General features: G+C 47.0%; 1 protein-coding gene across 2 annotated transcripts; it reads left to right on the top strand.

Annotated features, from left to right (window-relative positions):
• The first annotated feature begins 10,490 nt into the window (after positions 1-10,490).
• Positions 10,491-19,126, top strand: VCPKMT (valosin containing protein lysine methyltransferase). Of its 2 annotated transcripts, none has more exons than XR_010921126.1 (6): positions 10,491-10,713; positions 12,085-12,195; positions 13,140-13,212; positions 15,075-15,194; positions 16,025-16,190; positions 16,670-16,779. XR_010921126.1 is itself a non-coding variant. In XM_067554735.1 (6 exons), the coding sequence occupies exons 1-6, from the start codon at positions 10,496-10,498 to the stop codon at positions 18,630-18,632; spliced, it is 669 nt and encodes a 222-aa protein (XP_067410836.1). In that variant the 5' UTR covers positions 10,491-10,495; the 3' UTR covers positions 18,633-19,126. The 2 variants fall into 2 exon arrangements, 1 of the variants encoding a protein (XP_067410836.1); XM_067554735.1 differs by lacking the exon at positions 16,025-16,190 and adding an exon at positions 18,596-19,126.
• The last annotated feature ends 3,518 nt before the right edge of the window (positions 19,127-22,644 follow it).

Here is a 22,644-nt window from a genome sequence, read left to right as displayed (position 1 = left end):
TTAAGTTTGGTTAAGAAAAAACATGTTGTAAAGAAAGGTCCTAACTAGTAAGTAAAAGAAAGGCCTTGAAAGTAATGACTTATACGGCCAGAAGAAATGAAGTAGGGAGGATGTCTGGTTCAAAGAATAACTAATGAAACCAGGGAAGTTTCTGAAAAGAAGGCCTCTGACTGAGGGGAGTGACTGCAAATGGTTTTAAATAAAACAGAAAATCTGTCTTAAAAAGCCAATATGGCCCTTCCCACCCCATATAGTCGAATTAGGGCCTATATTAACCCAGGTGGAAAAGAAAAACAGTTGGTCGGTAGAGATAGGGAGGAAAGGCCTTGGGGAGAGAGAAGGTTGTAAATCTGATCTAATAAAGATTAGAAATAAGGCTGACCTGTCTCCAATTGGTTTCAGCTGAAGTCAGTAATAGGCAATGGCATCACTTGTAAAGGGAATAAAAAAGTAAACTCTTAAAAGGTTCATCGCTAATACCTGCCTGGCTACACTGGAGCCGACCAATATAGGTCTAAGCGCTCCTGGGTTTAGCCCATTTGTAATGTTTTGTTACTGTTTGGGTGTAGTAAATTGCTTATTATTTAGGCTTTATAGGCATGTTTAGAGCAATTCTATAAATACCAGTAGGCCTTTGGATTTAATAAAGGCATTTATGGTTAAACTCGTGTTGTGATAATACCCTACATAAATATTAATAATTCCAACATAGTTACTAATTTTGAATAAATGTAAAAGGGGGAGAGGAAAGAACCTAAAAGCAGATAGGCTGAGCAACCAGATTGATAAACCAATATAAATAGTCCCTACTGGTTCAAAGGATAATCAACACCATGAGTGGACTGTTGCACCAGCTTCTCTGTTACCTTGCTGCCTAGTATGCCACATCTCGTTCCCTCCTTATGTTTATGTCATGGCTCACTCCTTCCCACTCATCAGAATTTACAGAGGTAGCATGAAAGAGAATAAAAAATCACCTGCTACGTTTTGTTTGGTTTTGTTTTTTGTTTGGGTTGCTTGCTTTAATTCGTGCTGCCCTTACAGCTCTTGGGTTTTCTAAACATCTTTTCTGCCTTTTAATAATTATTCCAATGCATAACACAGGTGGGGCATATTTACAAGAAGTTTAAATTCATTATGATCTCTTTCAATTTAATGTCTTCAGAGTTCATGGATTCCCTGGCCAGAAGGGACCATTATGATCATCTAGTCTGATCTCTTGTGTATCAAGCCAGAAGCCTCACCCAGTAATCTCTGCATCAAGCCCATACATTCTGTTTGAAGAATAGGATATCTATTTTTACAAAGATATCCAGTCTTGACTTTCACTGCAAGTGATGGAAAAGCCACCACATCCCTAGATAATTTTTTCCAATAGGTAATTACCTTCACTGTTAAAAAAAAATGTGTACCTTATTTCTAAAGAGACAAAGCAGGTGGATCAACTTCTGTTGGTGAAAGAGACAAGCTTTCAAGATACAAAGAGCTCTTCTTCCTGTCTGGGACAAGTAGCTAAATACAAGGTGGAACAGATTGTTTAGTATAAGTCGTTAACACATTCTAAAAGACCATTCAAGGTGAGGTAGCCAATTAACACCTCTGCAATCATAGGACACAAAAAGGGGGGCTAGTGGGTTACAGATTGTTGTAATAAGTCATAAATCCAGTGTCTTTATTACAACCATGATTTGTAGTGTTTAACAAAGTTATGAATTTAAGCTTCCAGGCTCCTCTTTTGAAGGTGTTGTCCAGGTTTCCTTTGAAGATGAGGACTGAGAGGTCAGATATGGAACGATTGTTTTGTGAAAACTGGTGTTTTTGTCGTCTCTCATTTTTCTGGTGAGAGTCCATTCAAGAGCGTAATGATTGATTTCACCCACATTGTTGGGGCATTTAGGATACATCTACACTGGAATAAAAAACCCATGGCTGTGGCTGGCCCTGGTCAGCTGACTTGGGCTCATGGAGCTAAAAATTGCTGTGTAGACATTTGGGCCCAGGCTGGAGCCTGGGCTCTGGTACTCTACCCCCTCGCAGGGTCTCAGAGCCCAGGCTCCACAGCAAGCACGAATATCTACACAGCAATTTTACAGCCCTGTGAGCCTAAGTCAGCTGACCCAGGCCAGTTGAATGTATTAAATTGCTGTGTAGACGTACTCTTAGTGCACTGGTTGTGGGGAGCTTGCTTCTGAGGATGAGCTCAGCAAGTTGGGGGTGGGGATGTTGAAGGCCAGAAGAGGAAGTTCAGGAAAGATTTCTTGCAGAATTTGTCTCGCTTCAGATTCCAACCACTGGATCTTCTTCTTCGAGTGATTGCTCATATCAATTCCATTTGTGCCTCCGTGCACAGTTACCAGAAATGTTTTCCCCTCAGCAGTACCTGTAGGGCTGGTGCGGTGACCCTTGGAGCCCCACGCACGTGCCATGGTATATAAGGTGCTGCTGGCCCTACGCCCCCTCAGTTCCTTCTTTCCGCCACTGACAGTTGCTGGAACCTTGCTTCAGCTTGCGATCGCAAGTACTTCAATTTCCCTATTCCTATAGTTAGAGATTAGATGAATTATGTCGTTCTTTGTTAGTTAAGTACTGTAGTTAGTTGGCAGTTAGTGTTAAGTGTTAGTCTTGTTAGGGACTTCTGCTTGGGAGTGGGGCATGCCCTGCTCTCCGGGCTTCATGCCCTGCACGGTTTGCTGCAAACCCTTCCTGTTCAGTGACCCCCACGACAGTTGTTTGAAGTGTTTTGGGGAATCGCACTGGACGGATGCATGCAGGGTTTGCAAGGGCTTCCGGTCGAGAACTCAGAAGGAAAAGGAGAGCCGCCTGAAAGCTCTTCTCCTGGAAGCAGTGTTGAAACCAGCCTCGGAGCTGACATGTTCCACCTCGCTGTCAAGCACATTGTCCGTGCAGAGCGACCTGCCGGCATCAGAAACATTGCGGCACCAGCCTTCTCCTTCACAGAAGAGGCAGAAGAAGCAGCGCCTGGACAAGGACCACTCCCCTGCCCCGAAGAAGAGCAGGGAGGCGGGGTCAAGTGAGGGCCCTACATTGTCCCAGCTGGCTGTGCCGGGACATTCAGAGCAGGACTCGCCCTTCAGGGCTCTGAGACCTCTGTGGGAGCTACCCCTAACTCTAGGGAGCAGAAGGGGGCCCCTCTAGCTTATGGTGCTGTGACGCTGGAGGCGCTTCAAGCGGCAAGAGACTTGATGACTCTCCTTCTGCCACCACCCCTAAACCTACCCTGGTGCCGGAAAGTGATAAGGTTCCAATTTCAAACGGGAAGCCTGCGATGGGACCCCCTCACTGGCTGCATTGGTCACCTGAGTCTCGAAGGGCGTTGCCGAAGAGAGGGTCTCTGCTATCATTGAGCCGCAGATCCCCCAGGTTGCCCTCCCGGTTGCTGGCACCGGGTCGATCGCTGATGGTTGAGCGGCACCGCACACGACGGTCTCTCACAAAGGAGTGTGGACAACCTCGATTGTCAGCACGGAGGAGCTCACAGCATCGAACCCACTCTCTGGCACCGAGATCCCCAAGGGAGCAACACTGTTCCCACTCCCCGGCACCGAGGGACTCCCCCGTGATGGTCAGGTGTCGAAGCCGGTTGCTGTTGGCAAGAGACTCGCCCAGAAATCGTCGGCACCAACACAGCGCCCCAGCACTGGGATGCTCTTCTGCTTCCCGGCGTGAGTCCCCATGGTACCGCTCTGGGCAGTCCCATCACTGGTTCTCAAGGTCCCGTTCCCCAATGCCCTGTGCAAGCCATTGGGCTTCTGACTGCGATGGGTCTAAAGGGTCGAGGCGCCAGTTACTGTCTCCCAGGTGCTGGCAGGAATCACCACGGGACAGTAGGAGAGAGTCGGCAACAGCCCCGTTGTGGTCCTCGCTAGTGACTCTTACTCCTCGGAGGAGGACAGACCTGCTGCCCGTTCCAGTCACTGCTGTGACCCAAAATCTCAGGACCAAGGCCCAGGTCCTTCACCATAGGGTTGGCCCCAGGGGCAATGGCCTGCACAATGGCCCGTATTGGAACCCATGGGGGTTCTCTGTGGCTCCGGGCCCACGTTCCTATCGGTCGTCAGGAAAACGATTGGCGGCCCCAGCAGCACCAGAAGGGGCCTGGGACTCAGAGTCAGAGGTGGACTCAGACTCCCTGCAGGGTACATCAGCATCAGTGGCTCCATGGGAAGAGATGCCACCATCCCCCGTGCCGGTGCAGTCGTCTTCCTCATCTCCGGACGAGGCAACTCCTGTATGGTTGAGAATACCCTCGTATTATGTTCCCTATTCCTTATGGGTAAAATCCTCAGTGTGGGAATTATTATGTTAATTAAATGAAATGTTTAAGCTGATCGCCATTTTGAAATGGCGAAAGAACAACTAGGACTCCATCTTGGAGGTCTTCTTCCCCAATGTTTCCCACCCTTTTTGGGAAAAAGGCGGGAAAGGTAAGGTGGGAAGGAGTGTGATCTGCCTGGCAACAGGACTCTATAAATTGTAGTGAGCCAGTCAGCTTGGGGCTGTCTGCCCTAGAGACAGCAAGGTGTCGTCATGTGCAGCAGTCGCTGAGACAAGAAGAGAGGCCTCTAGGAAGAACATCACGGATAGCCCCCACACAAGATCATCAGCATACCTACCTGCAGCGGTTCCTGAGTCCATCAGCAGATCCTGAGTTCCTGGCTCATCATCCTGGGAGTCATGAACAACATCCCAGGAGGATGAAGAAAGACCTTGAGCAGGTCTTATTAACTTTGGGCCTGGGTAGTTTAGATTTAAGTTGGGAAAGAATATGGAGTTAAGCTCCACCTTGTTAAATCCCTGAGTGACCCCTCGTTTGTTGTTTGCCCCCTGAATAAATTATTCCATGTTTTGCTTCATTCTGAGTTTTGGTATTTACCCACCTGTCTGCTCCAACAATAGATGCGGAAGGGGGACCTAGACACTTATTTTTTTAATTGTTGGCGGGAGGGTTAGATATCTCCCATAGAATCCCATTTATTTTCTCCGACAGTCCATCCCGATGGATGATTTTAGAGCCCATCAGGAACTCCTTAAAAGGGTGGCCTCTAATCTGGGTTTAGAAGCGGAGGAGCTCAAAGAAACCACGGACAACCTGTTCGATGTCCTGATAGCCGTGGCGCCAGCACGGGTCTCCCTGCCAGTTCACGAAGGGGTTCTCAAGCTGGCTAAGGGCCTGTGGCAAACCCCGTTGTCGCTGCCACCAACCTCCGAAAGAGCGGAGAAGAAATACCATGTCCCCACAAAGGGATTTGACTATCCCTTCACACACCCATCCCTGGGGTCCTTAGTGGTGGCAGCTGCAGATGAGCTGGACAGGCAAGGGCAGTCCAGCTCCACGCCAAAAAATAAAGACTACAAGAAGCTGAACTTATTCGGCAGGAAGGTTTTATTCCATGGCTAGCCTTCAATTTCAAATTGCCAACCAGCAAGCGGCGTTAGGGAGATACAATTACAATCTCTGGGACTCCCTTAAGTGCTTTGGTGAGGCGTTATCCCAGGAGCAGGCAATGGACCTTACAACAATCCTGGAGGAAGGCAGGACGGTGGCCAGGGCTGCCCTGCAGGCAGCTTCAGACACAACGGACTCGGCAGCGAGAGCTATGGCTTTGGCTGTGGCCATGCGGAAGTGCTCAGGGCTGCAGTTGTCGTGTCTGTCCCAAGAAGTGCAGCAATGCATCCAGGACCTGCCATTCGGTCGGAGTGCACTTTTTTTTGGACCAGATAGATGCCAAACTTCATGGGTGAAGGACTCTACGGCCACCATGCGTTCACTGGGCCTCTATACACCTCAGGCCTCAAGGCGGCAGTTTCAACCTCAGCAGGAGCAGTCCAGATTCCAGGCCTCATGTTTTGGTGCCTACAGGAGGAGAGATGGGGACAGGAGCTTCAGAAGGTGCTGACCAGCCCCCGGCCTCCTCATCAGCCCAACAACAGGGTCTCTCCCAGCACTCCGGCGGGCAGCGCTAGCCATTTGGATGGTGCGCCTGAGGATGTCTTACCAACTTCCAGCCAAGATCTTCCTTACCTGAAGTTCCTGAACAGCCTCGCTCTCTTCCTTCCCGAGTGGGATCATTGCAACCGGGTTCACTTGCAGATCATTCCCCGGGGCTACATTCTGCAGTCTTCCCCCCCAACCCTTCTTCCCCATCCCTCTTCAGGGACCCCTCTCACAAGCAGCACCTTGTGCAGGAGGTGGAGAGCCTTCTCAGAATGGGGCAATGGAGGAAATTCCACCAGACAGGAGGGGAAAAGGATTCTACCTTCGGTACTTCTCATCCCCAAGGCAAAGAGGGTGCTCAGGCCCATTCTAGACCTGCGCGGGTTGAACAAGTACCTCAAAAGGCTCAAGTTCCGCATGGTCTCCCTAGCCTCCATTATTCCCTCCCTGGATCCTGGTGACTGGTATGCCACCGTCAACTTGAAGGATGCATATTTTCACATTGCAATATTTCCCAGGCACAGGTGGTTTCTCCAATTTGTAGTAGGTCATTCCCATTTCCAATTTACGGCTCTCCTGTTTGGCCTGTCTTCCACCTCATGGGTATTTACAAAGTGCATGGCAGTTGTAGCTGCACATCTCAGACAGCAGGGCATGCAAATTTATCCGTATCTGGACAGCAGTTCCCAGTCTCAGGTCCAGATCAGTCTCAATCTGGTGCAGGCCTCCTGTCATCGCCTACGTCTGATGGTGAACGAGCAAAAGTCCACACTAGTACCAGTGCAGAGAATAGAGTTCATTGGAGCCATTCTCAACTCCACACGAGTCAGAGCTTTGCTGCTACAGCCTCGGTTTGAAGCCATGTCGGGCCTTATCAAGAGCCTTTGTGCCTATCCCCTTACAACAGCCCGGAGTTGTTTGCAGCTGCTGGACCACATGGTAGCCTGTAAGTACGTGGTATGCCACGTGCGTCTAAGGCTCAGACCGCTCGTCATGGCTGGCATCGGTGTATGCCCTGAGGAGACACTCCCTGGACAGCGTGGTCACAGTGACCCCGCAAGTCCTTCCTCCCTAGATTGGTGGTTAGACCCCTGGGCTGTGCTGGGCGCCATCTTCACATTTAAACATGCAAGTGCACGCTTATCCGAGGCTCCTTTCACTGCACTAGGCTCATCTGTGTTCAGCGGGTAGGACTAGATAGACTGCAGTGGAGTCTTGAAAAGATCCCGGCTCGCAGCATAGCTGGACCCTACCCACTATGCGTCTCCCTCCTTCTCTTCCCAATAGGGGTCTCTGTCTCAGGCTCCACTGAGGTATTCACAGTGGTCTATGAGGTGCTGGTGGGTTCTCCCCCAAGTATGGCATGCAGTTCATTGTAGAAGTGGCAGATCTGCTGCTCCACACCTCTTGGCCTCCCAGGTCTTGTACTATGCCTGCTGCAGTTCCTTCGCTTTCACATGGCACTTCTTCTGATTCCCCTCTGCAATCTTTTTGTAGATGTCCACACTTCTACAACTGGTCTATAACTGTGCCTGAACAGCCTCTTCTCCCAAGCGATCCAAGACCTTCTGTCTACTCCAGGTAGGAGTATATCTAGAATGTGCAGCCGGCATGATGTAGCTGGACAGATGCACACAACAAGGGAGAGCTGCTAAGTGTGCTCGCCAAGGTGGGCAACCAGGAAAAGGCATTTAAAATATATGCAGGTGTTTTTAAAAGGGGGAGAGAGGGCTTTTGGTCCCCATGACGCCTGGGCACTGAAGTTCACAATTGTGACCAGGGCAGTCACTGTTGAGCAGTGTGGGACAGCTACTGGAGGACTGGTAGGGTCGACATAGGTCACACAGTTTTTACATTGTACTGCGTCAACCTCAGTACATAGACCATGGTTCAAGGCCCCAATGGGTAAGGTGGTGTTACTGCATTGCCATAACAGGGCACTTGCATCATCAGGAGACAAATCTGAGCGTAAACACAGACACAAATAGGGCGATACAAGGCAGCTTACATCAATCGAACTTTGTGGTGTAGACCTGGTTTATGACAGACACACCTCTTGTGCCTCCACAGAGCTCAATTCTGGTGGTGCATACCATTGCATAGTAGAGATTTGGAGGTTGGATAGGATCAAGGCTCCGACATCCCCCAATCATTCCCTGCCTTCGGTGAGGGGAGGTAAGGCACACAGAGAATGGAGGAGGAGCCACAGAGCTCTACTGCCAGGGAGTAAGCTGAAAGGAGGATACCTTCAGGACACATGGACCTCTCTAGCCCAGCTGTGCATACTGAAGCTAGGATTTGAGCCTTAGGGAGTTCGCACCAGTTTCAGGTTGTCTGCAGACTCAGACATCAGACAGTGTGTCAGTTTGCATTCAGTTCACACTGAGAAGGTTCTCTCCCTAACCACCTTTCTTCTTGTTTAATGAAAGCTTAACTGCTGCAGAAACTGCTTGCTCCTCGCCAAGTGAGCTTGTGTATTTAAGCTCTAATGGTGCTGACTGCTAGAACTTTTCCCATGTAAACTTCTGAGCTTCCCCCCCCCCCCTTCCCTCTTTGTTAACCTTAAGGGAGTATGTGACTAGCTTTTTGTGAGGGATTTGCACAAGACTTTAGTAACATGAGTGGCAACACTGACAATTTTCTCTCCTGCATCACCAAGAACAGTTAAGGTGGTTGCTTTATAACCCACGCTATACTAAAGACCAGACAGTAAAAAATTAATGTTTTCCTCTATGCAAATGTAGCCTAGAATTACATACTTCCTCTACGATTGTGCACTTACAGTGCATTTGGTCAAAAATGGGTTCACAAGCAATTTAAATCAAATTAGCACTGTGCCAAAGAGAGCAAGGTTTCACTATTCATGTATGCATTAGGTCCCCCTGAAACATTGGCTGATACTGATTTCTTGTCTACTTCCTTGTGTTGACTGAAGACTGAAAATGAACAAGAGGCGGCTACCAACCGCTTGTCCACATTAGCTGTCTGAGCTACTGTCACTTCAGCAATGCTAGTACAGTTGCTAGTAACTATGTGATATGAGTCAAGAGCTAGGAAGTAGGAGGAGATCTGAAAAGATAAAATGTGGGATGAGACAGGTTGTGGGAGCAGACAGGAAGGATAGTTCCATTGTTAAGACACTAGCAGGGACTTGGTAGGGGTTGGTTCAGTTCTCTATGCTGCCACAGACTTCCTTTTTAACCTTGGGCAAGTTACTTAGTGCCTCTGTGCCTCAGTATCCACCTGTAGAATGGGGATAATAGCACATCCCTATCTTGCAGGGGTATTGTGGGGATAAAAACATACAGACCGGCAGCCCTATAAGTATAATAAATATAAGGCATATGTGTAAAATGTTTGGATAATAAATTACACCTAAAGTGATTACATAGTGGCATCAGTACAATCTGAAGTTAATTTTCTACCCTACTTCAAAAAGTAAATATTCCTGGTTGGTTTGGTGAACAAGTCTATTTTCCCTCTGAGACAGTGACATCTGCTGGTTAGAAAGTAAATATGTATCATTTATGATGGTTTGTCTAACAAACTGACTATAAATGCACAAGTTGCGCAGTGATAGGCTAGCGTGTCTATATTTCCCCAGGATGCATGTCAAACTGTGTAAAAGCACAGAACAAAGCTGCAGTCACATTTCTAGCATATTTTGTTTGGATGATGACTATATTTCTTTCCTATCCCTCTCAAGGGTGGACTTTCCGTGGCTCAAAACTATTTCCACTGATATCCACAGCAAAACTCCTCTGTGCTTCAGAGGGGACAGGCCCGCACTCTCTCGGTCCTGGAGAGTCCCACTACTGGCACCAATGCCGTAGTTGGCACAGTAAGTAAACCTCCGGCAGCAAACGAGAGGTTTCGCTGGACACTCCTACGTCACTTGTAACTGGTTTGTTCTCCGAGTGCTGGCTCAGGTCCATTCCAACGTCAGTGTGGACGCCTCATGTGCACCGCGGCGGGAAGCTGCTTCTCCAGGGGTATTCTCTGGGCCGGCTCTAGTGCCTCCTGGAGTGGCACCTCCAGAGTTGGGCCCCTCGGTTCCTTCTTCCCTGGAAAGCGGGTGTCTCCTTGCCCTGAGGGTGCACCTCTGCATTGGCTGCAAAGAGATAAAGTGTTAAGAGTTGTTCTTCGTTAGCCGACAGCAGTGGTAGAGCAGTTAACTCCCGGCCTTGCAGCCCCAGCTGGGGCACAGTGGGGGAGAGTAGGGGGGTACAGTGAGGGGACACCATCCTGGGGTGCGAGGGGCTGGGGGCACCCCTGGTGGGCCCGGTCTGGGGGGACAGTGTGGGGCAGGGGCCCCCATCCCGGTGGTGGCGAGAGAGGACCGCGGGCGGGGGGGGGGGTGGCAGGCGCCGAGGCACAGACTCAGTCCCCGGGGTACAGTCAGAGGCAGGCGCGGGCTGCTCTGAGGCGGCCGCCTCTCCTCAGGGCGCGGGGGCGGGGCCGGGCCTGAGGCGGCGCCGAGCGGTCGGGCCTGTGCGCGAGCGAGCGAGCGAACGCGCGCGCCGTGACTGAGGGGCCGCCATGGCGGGCCCGGGCTTCGTGCGGGCGCTGGAGAAGCGGGACGGCTCGGCGCTGCGGCTGCAGCAGCGCGGGGCGGGCGGGGTGGGCTGCGTGGTGTGGGACGCCGCCCTGGTGCTGGCCAAGTTCCTGGAGCGCGGGGCCTTGGCCCTGCGCCGCCGCGCCGTGCTGGAGCTGGGCGCGGGCACCGGCGCCGTGGGCATCATGGCGGCCACGCTGGGGTACGGGCCGGGCCGGGCCGGGCGGCGGTTGGGGCTCCCCCGGCTGGGCGGGCCCCGCGGGCAGGCCGGGGGTTGGCGGGCCGTTGGCCCGGCTGTGTCGGATCCCAGCTGCAGGGGTCAGATCTGGGGCTGTATCTGACGGGGGGGGGGGTCGCTTGTGAAACTAGGATCTGGATTTTAAGCCCCGCACCAAAGAAATGTTGAGGGGAGGCGGTGGGTCAGGCTGCTGCTGCTCCTCTGCCTCGGCGCTGCCCTCGGGGCACGTCCACACTGCCCGCCGAGCTGGGGCTGGGAGTCGGGTTTGAGCCCACACCTCCCTCCCCGCGGTCAGTCGGTGGGGGGTCAGCGAGCCCTCGGGACTGGTTCTAGGACCGGGCCAGGCTGGGCAGGACGGAGCCTGGGTCCTGCGGTGAGCTGGGTCCAAGTCCTGTCGTCCTGGCGTGTGGACGCAGGTCGAGCTGCGGACCCGAGTCGGAAGGGCTGTGCAGTGCGGTAGGAAGATGTGAAGCACGGCTGTGAGATCTGGATCCGGTAGTTGTAGATCCTGGTTTACAACGCCGTGTGGAGCCTCAAGCACAGGCTTGGAAACACCAAATCGCAAACCGGGTCCCACACACTTGGGCTTAGCGTGCAGTGTAGACGTACCCAGAAGGTATCTCTGCTCTGAAAAAAACCCAGACCCATGGCAGCAAGTCTCAGAGCCCGGGTGAAGTGACTTGGGCTTAAAAACTGCAGTGTAGACATTCTTGCTTGGGCTCTAAAACCTGGCGTGGGGCATGGGGCTCAGCTTGGGCACCAGCCTGAGCTGAAACAGTTTTTAGCCCCACAGCCTGAAAACTGTGAGCCTGTGTCAGCTGACTTGGGCCAGTCACAGCCATGCTGCAGGGTTTTTGTTTGGGGTTCTTTTTGCATTGTGGACTACAATGAGTGACCAGAAAAGAGAGCAAAAAAATCCAGCCAATTGCTAAAGATGTGCCCTTGACTAAAGTTATGCAGGTTTACACTGGAACCCCTCTGGCGGTGCTGTAAGGTGACTGTTTAAAGTGGAGGTGGGGCCTTCCATGCAAATGTTACGCTATTTTTACACAAGGATCCCACTTTGTAGGAGTTGTAATAGAATCCTGTTTTTAACTCTCTTACATTCTTATGGCAAGTTGCATTTTGTGAGCCACATTTTCTTTCCATGAGAACAGGGATTTGTGCATTGCTAAATTAACTCAATACATATTAAGTCATGACTTTACTCCGCAGTAACTTTCCAAAAGGAATGAAAGAGGTTACAAATATGTTTATTTTTCAACATTAATAAGGAGTCTTAAATTTGTGTTTCTGGGGCTTCCTTTTTATGAATTAAAAATATTTCTTTTGTAGGGCAGACGTTACGGTCACTGATCTTGAGGAACTTCAGGATTTGCTGAATGTTAATATTGAAAAGAACAAGCATCTTGTCACAGGCTCAGTTCAAGCCAAGGTACTGAAATGGTTTGTATAATCTTTTAAATCTTGATATTTAACTTGTACACAATTGCTGTAGAATTTATTATTAAATATTATTGTATATATATTATCAGAGCACCTAGGAGTCCTAATCACAAACCAGGGTCCCATTGGGCTAGCTGCCGTAAAAACACAACAAAAGGATTATTTGGCACTGGCGAGGCCACATTTGGAATATTGTCAAGTTTTGGGGCCCCCACTACAGAAAGGATGTGGACAAATTGAGAGAGTTCAGTGGAAGGCAACAAAAATGATTAGAGGGCTGGAGCACATGGCTTATGAGGAGAAGCTGAGGGAACTAGGCTTGTTTAGTCTGCAGAAGAGAAGAATGAGGAAGGATATGATAGCTGCCTTCAACTGCCAGAAGGGGGGTTCCAGGGAGGATGGAGCTAGGCTGTTCTCAGTGGTGGCAGATGACAAAACTAGGAGCAATGGTCTCAAGTTGCAGTGGAGGAGGTCTAGGTTGGCTATTAGGAAAAACTTTTTCACTAGGAGGCTGGTGAAGCACTGGAATGGGTTACCTAGGGAGGTGGTGGAATCTCCATCCTTAGAGGTTTTTAAGGTGCAGCTTGACAGAGCCCTGGCTGGGATGATTTAGTTGGGGTTGGTCCTCGTTCGAGATGACCTCCTGAGGTCCCTTCCAACTCTCATCTTCTCTGATTCTATGACAGCCCTGCCCCAAGGAGCTTACAATATAAATTTAATACAAGATATAACAGATGCTAAACTGCCAAATATGTTTGGAAATTGTGGCATAATAGATCACTTGTAAAAATGGAAATTCCCCAAAAACGTACAGTGGAATAACTAGTGGAGGACTTAGCCCAAAGTTATATAGATTTTGCATTACATTTTACACTTTTAAAAAACTACTGTTTTTTTGTATAATTAAAGTTTGCATTTTATATTTACCTGTTTGGTTTTTTTAGGGGTGAAGACGTAAAAGAATTTCTTCCTGCACCAGATTATATATTTATGGCAGATTGCATTTACTATGAGGAGGTAACTATTTGAGAGCTGTAGAAATAATTAGTTTGCTTGGAAAGAACCTGGGAATTTTGGATTTGGTGTGAAAAACTCTGCAATTCGTATTAAGATATTTAAGATCTAAATAAATAGTGCCACTAGTTTTCAATCCATGTGGCTCAGAAGAACATTACTTGATGGCTGTGTATTGAATGATGAATTTTAAAAGCTGTTATTTTAAGAATGAGCAAATAACATATTTAATGTCATGTGTTGTGAATCCTGAATCAGGTCTTCTGAGATCAGTAATTCAGAATAATCCCAGTCTTTTTCCATGGAATTGTAGGGAAATAAAATACTGCTAGCTATACTGAAGAATTTCACGGTGTCGATAGCCATTGTATAAAATGATACTGACAGGCTCAGCATTATCTCCCAGAGCGACTCCCCATGGGTCTATGGGGAGGAGAAATTATGCTGCAGTAAAGTGGCCCTTCTGGCTCATCCCCCTCTGCAGAACTGTCTCCCTGTGGTACACCTGAAATGAGGCTGGCACAAGATCTGGGTTGAGGGAGCAGTGTCTAGGAACCAGTGCTCCTTATCCTACTTTTAGTTTTCTCACCAACTTCCAGATCTCCTGCCTTACAACTTGGAGCCCTTTTCTTGCAGAGGACAGTCTAGCCCTAAATCACATCTTAAAATTAGGTTTGATTAAATGTTTTTTAATTTTTGGAAACGGGTATCTGTAAGTCCAATGCTGTGAAGAAAAATTAATCTTGCATATTTCAAGGAAACAACTATTTCAGCACTGTAGAATGTCTTTGGCTTAGATGATCTAGACTTACAGGCTTATCGATAAAACCAGTGGCGTACTGAGGGGAGGATTGGGGAGGGTGCGCCGGCCTGTGAGGAGGTGCCGGGCCGACCCTTCACCACGCGCAGGAGACAGGGGGCGCAGGAGGCTCTCTCTGCGCCCCCTGCCCATCGTGAAGGGCTGACCCGGCGCCCGCCCCCCCAGGCTGGGGGGGTGAGACCACCCCATCTGAGCCGGTGCTAGTCTGTGGGGCTGGAATGGCCAGTAAGTGCAGGGCACCAGGCCGGCCCTTTGTGATGGGTGGGTGGACGCAGGAGGCTATGGGATGGCTGCTCCCACTTCCACTCCTGTGCCCCCCATCTGAGCCGGCTGCGGGGCTGGAGTGTTGGGTAAGTGCAGGGGGTGGGGAGACACACGGGGTCGACCCTTCACGATGGGCGAGGGGGAGTGGGGCATGCAGAATGCTCTGAGGGGTGCCCCTCAGCCCTCCCCCCGCCCCCCCCCCGGTGCCGTGAAGGGCTGGCCCAGTTCCCCTCCCCAGGCTGGGCGGTGAGGCTGCCCCATCCACGCTGGCTCCAGGCTTCGGGGGAGAGCAATGCTGGGCAGCAGGTAGTGTGGGGAGGAGGAGGGAGGCAGCGGAGCAGAGCTTACATTTGCGCGCCCCTCCCCCCCATGCTTTACCCTCCGCCCCCGCAGGTACAGATCCTCCCTCCCCAGGGCAGTTGGGGGGCCGTGCCGGGACTCCTCCTATCCTGCGCGGGGAGGCGTGAGACAGGGGGGGCCGCAGATGTAGGCTTGGCCCCCGGGCGCTGGAGACCCTCGGTACGCCACTGGATAAAACTGTCTTATGTATGTAAAATGTCATTTTCTCTAAGCAGTCTAGTATTGTCACTCGTTTTTCTATTTATCCTTTCTGCTGCCTACATGTCACTTGCCCTAGGTACTGTACTAAATGTAACTAGCTGGCTGAAATGTAAAATAAGAAAGGTTTAATTGAACTGGACACTATCTCTAGTTACGGAATGGAGTAGTAGTAAAGTGAACTTGAAGTCTAAGCGGCAAATATTTGATCTCTTTTGGGCAGTCATTAGAGCCATTACTGAAGACCCTGAAAGACCTTTCTGGTCCTGATACCTGTATCATATGCTGTTACGAACAAAGGACTATGGGTAAAAACCCAGAAATAGAGAGAAAATACTTTGAGGTAAGTGTCCTTTGCAGTCACACATGCTTTGTGTATATGTAATGGTTCAGTTGAAATCCTCACGTCAATTCCTTTCTGTGTCTCTGTACAAGTACAATGCATAGTACAAGTCAAGTATGTTTGTAGTGGGGAAAATCCCATATAGCTTTGGACAAGAACACTTTTTCAGATGCAGGGAAGGAGTTGATTGCCAGTTGCTTAAATTGTGTTTTCTAATTTATTGGTGGATGCTAGCTAAATAAACTACTTTTTGGGAAAAGAATATTTTAAACACTTTGTTAGCCAGTTCTGCACTGATGCTTTTAATAATTCGCATTTAGTGTGAGCATCACAAACCAGACTCTCAAAGGGAGACAAATAGTTGTCTGTGCTGCTTGAGAGATCTTACAAATTAATGGAAGAGCACCACGTCTAGGGTCAGTATCTGCAAAAAGAATCATGGGGTCACTTTTATAAACATGAGTACATTAGCATTTTGGTTCTCTCTTCCTTCCCCTCCCCCCCCATATGTCAATATTAGCATGAGTATATGGTATAGAGGAATAGATGAATGATGTCTCAGTCTGGGAACCTCATCGTCACAGCATAATACTCTCATAGTTAGTAGAAAAAAAATCATGGGTAACAGCTGGATTCCCCTGAGATATTATAGGCCAAATAGTCAGAGATTGTTGAGGTGCTAGTCAGTCCAAAATTTGGCCCTGCATCTTTAAAGCACAGACATTGCACATGAGCAGTGGGACCTACAGAATGCCCTAGTATGGGCTAGGGAAGATGGCAAGGATTTCAGAATAAGGTCTGTGTAGGTCAGCTTCTGAGTATATTTCCAGGTAGTGGTCCTAACAGTACCTTGAATGGTTTGGAACCTGCTTACCTGAGGAATACTGCCATGTTGCCAGAGTTGAGATCAGTGCTGGAGCCAGTGCTTCCACAACATAAACAAGAGCGGGTCAGATGTTCTCATGAGAGTTCTTTCTTTGGTTTGCCAGAGTCCAGGTTTGTTAACTTTCCGGGCACACTGCAAAGACCATCTCTTTTCACTGGCATTTAGAGAGGTGGGGGGGAAGGATGGGTGGTGATACGATCTGGTTCGGCCTAGTACTTCAATTTTTGTGGAGGAGTCTTTTAATTGGAACTTAGGAACTGGAGACTTGAGGAATTGAAACACTCTATTGATCGATTTTAGATTTTCCTGGTGGTTCTTACATTTTGGGAAGTGTGTGACTCTGGATCAGCACTAGATAAGTTAAAATTAAAATAAATGTGCTGCATGATGTAAAAAATGACTGTTAATTAGCCAAATCAACCAACTTGGGGCAGGGAGGGATCCTTTGCGCCATTTCACCTCCTGAAGCATAGCTACTTTATGCAGAATATTTTAAGACCATCAGTGAAACGAATGCACTTAAAGATATGTTAAAATGTCAACAGTGCTAGAAGTATTTTGCTTACCACCTTTTATGTTTTAATAACAGCTGCTCCAGATGGACTTTGAGTTGGAAAAGGTTCCACTGGATAAACATGATGAGGAGTATCGGAGTGATGACATTCACATCTTGAACATCCGAAGGAAAAAAATGGCAAGGTATTTTTTATTGGCATATTGGAGATTGTCAAGAATTCACAAAACTATGTGGTTTATCTAGTATAATTTGAGCTGGTGGGTGAGTGTGGGGAGACAGAAGTAATATTCAGCCACTATTCCCAATGCTACATTATGCAGCAGTTACAGATATATACAATACATTCCATGACCAAGACTTTACACTGGTAAGGAAACAAAGTTAAGATCCAATCTGCATTGCAAATTGGAACTCCATTTGTAACCACTCTGGGGACAAGCAAACTAGAACCAGGTTCCCCAGTGTTGTATTTTATACTGTAGAGCGGGATTGAATAGCAACGTTGAATAGCTTCAGAGGGAGTGGTATTTCAGTCAGCTTCTTGGTTGACATGCTACTTGAATAGTTGGAAATGGCTGGTTTAATTGTGCCAGATAAGGGGACTTTAACTTTCCTAAAACATCAAGCTCAAAGGTGAAATGAAAAGTTTAAAAAATAGATATCAAATAAGGCCCCAAGTCTGCAAAAACACTTGAACAGAACAGGGTTTAAAAGGAAGCTTGTGTTGAAAGATTGACAGAGAAAAAGAAAATTTCAGATTTAGGTTTTTTTTAAATCCGCATGAAAAGTTTGACTTTGCCATTTTCTCCCACAGAGCTAATGTGAGTGAATCTAATCAGTCTAGAAATGGGTACAGTTACATAAGAGAGTGATAAAGTAGATCAACATCTAATCAGTCCTATGTACTAAGTGTCGTGATAAGAACACAGAATTTGACTGGCTTCTGGCAATAGTTCCCACTTAAAGCTGAGGTTATATTTTCTAACAATTGAATCAGATTATCTGTTCAGATGCAGAAATTTAAAGGAGAAATCTAGGATCTTGCAACTATATGGACTCTAGTTTGAGAACTCTGATTTACGGTAAAGTTGTCTGTCTGTTATTTGGAAGAAAACAATAGCTGGCAAGTCATTAGTTGTTAGCTCATGTAATAAAATACTTTAGTTAACATCTTGCACCTTTTACTTACCTTGAGAAACATAGTACAGATGCTTTTATAGTGAATTATAAGGCAGTCTAGTTTCATTATAGCTCCTGAAAATGTCTGCCCACTGAAATACTCTTGTAATCTCTTGCAGCAGAATCTAGCAAATTCTAACTTGATAAAAGTCTCCTGTAGAAACAGCGTCCTAGACTACTTCTCTTTCTTCAGTGCTGGAAACAGAAAAGTATCACAAGGCTGTGTGAAATTAGGCCTTTTGTACACTTATACCAATAGGTCCAGCATTTAAAGCGAAGATCGGAAAAGGGTAAACTGCTCAAACTCTTTGAAAAAGGGTGCACCTCCAGAAAGCACTACAGAAAAATGAATAGTTGATGTAGGGGTGTTGTTTTGCTAAATGAGACAATTGAGTTACTGTTGGATATCTTAACAAAATTGTCCTGGAAACTTTGAGGATACATAGTATATAACTTGGAATTTCTTATTAGAGCTCGTCATTACCATGAGTTTCACTATGTTCCCTTTAGCAATAATGCTTAAGATCATCTGCATTTGTCTAACATTTTGCTAAGCATAGGAGTCAGTGGAAGGAACTCAGTACAACTTGCTGCTTGTTGTAGTGACAAACATTTTAGTACACAGCCTAACACTGATGCTGGTCTATGGATCAGGTCCAGGGAGACTTTGTTCCTGTTAGCGAGATCATATTCTTTCTATATGATGTGATATGGCGAATATAATTTGCAGAGTGTAGTGACGGAACATATCCAGATCTAGTGTCTAAATACAAGTAGATCATTTTAAAACCTGTCTTTGAATTTTAAATCTTTTTACAGAATTTCCCATCATGAGATCTTTGACTATGTTATCTGATCCTCTGAAGAGAAGAGAGAGAGTGTCAAATAACACAAAGAGGCTGTCTCCAAAGCTGTTCATGGAGCATCTGCAGAATGTCTTCTAGATGGCAGACTTAAGGAGAAAGTGGGTCAATAACTGTAGAACCACAGGCAGTATCCGCCTTAGAGGACAAACGTGATCTGTTAATATTGATAAAGCGGCTTCACCAAGAGAGAGCTAAAAATGGGACTGAAATGTAACCTGAACCAATGTCATCCTCTATTCATCGGCCTGGGAGATCTGCATAGATGGAGGGCCACACTCATGAATCGAGTAACATACAGTGTGCTGAGTTCAAACCAATCAGATCCAAGCATTCCATAAAGCAGACTGTCTGAACTGGAGGGCATGCAGGAAGCTGAAGAGCAGTCACCCACTTTTCCTGAAGAGGAAACTCCTTATCCCAACTGTATTTCACCTTAAATTCAGAGCAGTTATCTATGTATACTTCATAAAGAGTTTGTGCTTGAGATGGTTCTTGGTTAGCTTTTATTCTGCACTTAGTTTTGTAGCCTTATTTATAATTATAATAATTTAACCAATTACCCGCCCAAAGGTAACGGTTTATGCCTGCTTTAATCTGGGAGAGTTCAGCCTCCAAGATTGACTACAATAGAGAGGTTATCAATAGGACCCAGTGGTGTACAAAAGGGAGTACACAGTGCTTTTTCTATAATAATTACTTTTATTAGCCAATCAAACAATACACACACTGAGGGGAGATATGATTGCTTGCTATAAATACATCATCAGGGATAAATACCAGGGAGGGAGAGAAGTTATTTAAGTTCAGCACCAATATGGACACAAGAACAAGTGGATATAAACTGAGCATCAGGAAGTTTAGACTTGAAATTAGACGACCATTTCTAACCATCAGGAGAGTGAAGTTCTGAAACAGCCTTCCAAGGGGTGCAGTGGGGGGCAAGAAACCTAGCTGGCTTCAAGACTGAGCTTGATAAGTTTATGGAAGGGATGGTATGATGGGACAGCCCAATTTGGCAATTGACTGATCTTAGACTACTAGTGGTAAATATGCCAATGGTCTGTGAAGGGATGTTAGGTGGGGTGGGTTCTGAGTTACTACAGAGAATTCTTTCTGGATGTCTGGCTAGTGAGTCTTGCCCACATGATCAGGGTGTAACTAATTGCAGTATTTGGTGTCGGGAAGGAATTTTCCCCCAGGACAGATTGGCAAAGGCTCTGGCATTTTTTCGCCTTCCTCTGTAGCATAGGGCACAGGTCACTTGCTAGTGGATTCTGTACCTTAAAGTCTTTAAATCATTATTTGAGGACTTCAATAACTCAGTCTTAGGTTAGGGGTCTATTCCAGGAGTGGGTAGGTGAAGTTCTGTGGCCTGCATTGTGCAGGAGGTCAGACTAGATGATCATAATGGTGCCTTCTGACCTTATAGTCTATGAGTCTATAAATCATCCCACCCAGGGCTTTGTCAAGCCACACATTAAAAACCTCTAAGGATGGAGATTCCACCACCTCCCAGGTAACCCATCCCAGTGCTTCACCATCCTAGTGAAAAAGTTTTTCCTAATATCCAACCTAGACCTCCTCCACTGCAACTTGAGACCATTTCTTCTAGTTCTGTCATCTACTACCACTGAGAACAACCTAGTTCAATTTTTCCTGGAACCCCCTTTCAGGTAGTTAAAGGCTACTATCAAATCCCCCCTCACTCTTCTCTTCTGCAGACTGAACAAGCCCAGTTCCCTCAGCCTCTCCTCATAAGTCCTGTGCTCCAGCCCCCAATCATTTTTGTTGCCCTCCGCTGGACTCTCTCCAACTTGTCCACATCTTTTTTGTAATGAGGGGTCCAAAACTGGACACAATACTCCAAATGTGGCCTCTCCAGTGCCAAATGGAGGGGAATAATCATTTCCCTCAATCTGCTGGCGATGCTCTTACTAATGCAGCCCAATATGCTATTAGCCTTCTTGTCAACCAGGACACGCTGCTGACTCATATCCAGCTTCTTGTCCACTGTAGCCTCCAGGTCCTTTTCCACTGAACTTCTGCCTAGCCAGTTGGTCCCCAGTCTGTAGCTGTGCATGGGATTCTTCCATCCTAAATGCAGGACTCTGCACTTCTCCTTGTTGAACCTCATCAGATTTCTGTTAGCCCAATCATCTAAGTTGACACATTCAAACTGGGTTTAAACAGAGATTTGGAATGGCTCTCATTACAAGAGGTAAATTGCTTTGCTCACCCATTCTCACCTCCTACTCAATGACTGTCATTAGCCCTCAAGTACCCGGCTTTTATCCACCTCTGCCATTGTTCTCTATGCACTTGTATATCTATGTTTCCTGTTTACTGTATCATTCTACCTCTGCATCTGACGAAGTGAGCTGAGTCTCATGAAAGCTTATGCCTACAAAAATTAAATTTGTTAGTCTTTAAAGTGCCACAGAACTCTCGTTTTTGCTGTATACAGACTAACACAGCTACCCCTCTGGAACTGTTCCAAGATGTCAGTTGATTCCCACAATGCTTATAACATAGATTCTTCCCCATACCAAGGGGATAAAATCTAGATGACCATAATCATAAGCAAGTCTAAGTGGTACCCCACTCCATGTGGGAAAAAGGACCATTAAGTGGAAGAGTTTATAGTTGTTGCTGAGATGGAGTTTGCTTACAACTGACCCCTCCATTCCATTCCATGTTGTTCTGTTGGGTGTGAAGTGGTGAAGTGTGGGCTCTAGTTTTTGGTCTAGATGGCAGGACAGTTTTCTATGCTGCCTATAAAAGAATGAGGACAGTGTGAACACTCACCTCCATCCTTTACCCGCTATGAGGTTGAGTGTCTTCTCTACAGGAGGTAGGAGCCAGCATCTCCTCTAATCTGAAATACCACAGCTCAGTCTAAGTGTCCATCCACTCAGCATCTCACCAATCAACTGAGCTGGCCTAAAATTGTGCCTCTAGCTACTCTTGGTGGGTACATTTTTAATGTACTTAGATTTAAGGCACAGGCTGGATGGATAATTTTACAATGTAAAAGCAATAACTTTAATGTAGCTATAGGCATTCTTTGCGACAAGATAACATAACGTCAGATTGTAAATGGTTTCTTTAATTTTTTTTTTTTGTTGTGGAGTGATATGTTGCCTTGCTCCTCAGAACAGTATTGTGCATTTCAATAAAGTGTAAACCCAAAATACAATCACTTTACATGCACGGCACCTCTTTGAGACTGTGCCACTGATGGGACAGACAGTTTTCTGTAATACATTTCCCCTGTAGATGGCATTGTTTTACTTTGATTTTATAATCAGTTCATATAGTTAAAGTTGGTCAAACAAACTGTTGGAACAGTTTCAAACTTTAGATTTAAAGGTGAAGTGAAACATTAAAAATGTACAGTCAATTCTTAACAATCCCCCATCATTAAGAGCAGACTGTATTTAAATTAGTTCCTTTTTCATTTACCTACCAGGCCCCTTCTAGACTTATTTCCCTTGCTACATCGGATGACCTCATGCGCACACCGCAGCGCAGCGCCTCTCCGGTTTTTGGTGCTATAAGTAGTTGAACGAATGTACAAATGTGAGGCTCTGAATTTAGGTACATGGGAGGTCTTAAAAAAACAAAACCAACACAATAACCTGTAGGGCAGCTTTAAAATGTATTTGTAACTGAAATATACGAGTGTTGTGTTAATGACTTGGGGTCCTCAGCTGTGGGAAGATGTTTTTACTTTATAAGGTGAAGTCACAGCTAAAGATTAGCAATGTTTTAAAAAACCCTCAGTATTTCAGCCAGCCAATAGGAATTAATGCACACAAGATCCTGCCACCAGAATAACCCTCTTTCCCTCCCTGAGCCCAACTTGCATTCCTTAGATAGACCCTTTTGCTGTCCCTGAGGGCTTGCTTGGTCTGTCCCGCCCTGCTTGATGCCTGGGGCCGCAGACTGTGAAGATCTAATCCCCTGTAGAAAGTTTGTCTACATAGGTGTGACAGCAAGGGG

The sequence above is a fragment of the Emydura macquarii genome, unplaced genomic scaffold (genome assembly GCF_026122565.2).
Source record: "Emydura macquarii macquarii isolate MOO-44397 ecotype Brisbane River unplaced genomic scaffold, CSIRO-AGI_Emac_v2 contig_1551, whole genome shotgun sequence".
NCBI lineage: Eukaryota > Metazoa > Chordata > Testudines > Chelidae > Emydura > Emydura macquarii.
Note: the sequence above shows the minus strand (reverse complement) of the source record. Positions and strands in the feature narration are given on the sequence as shown.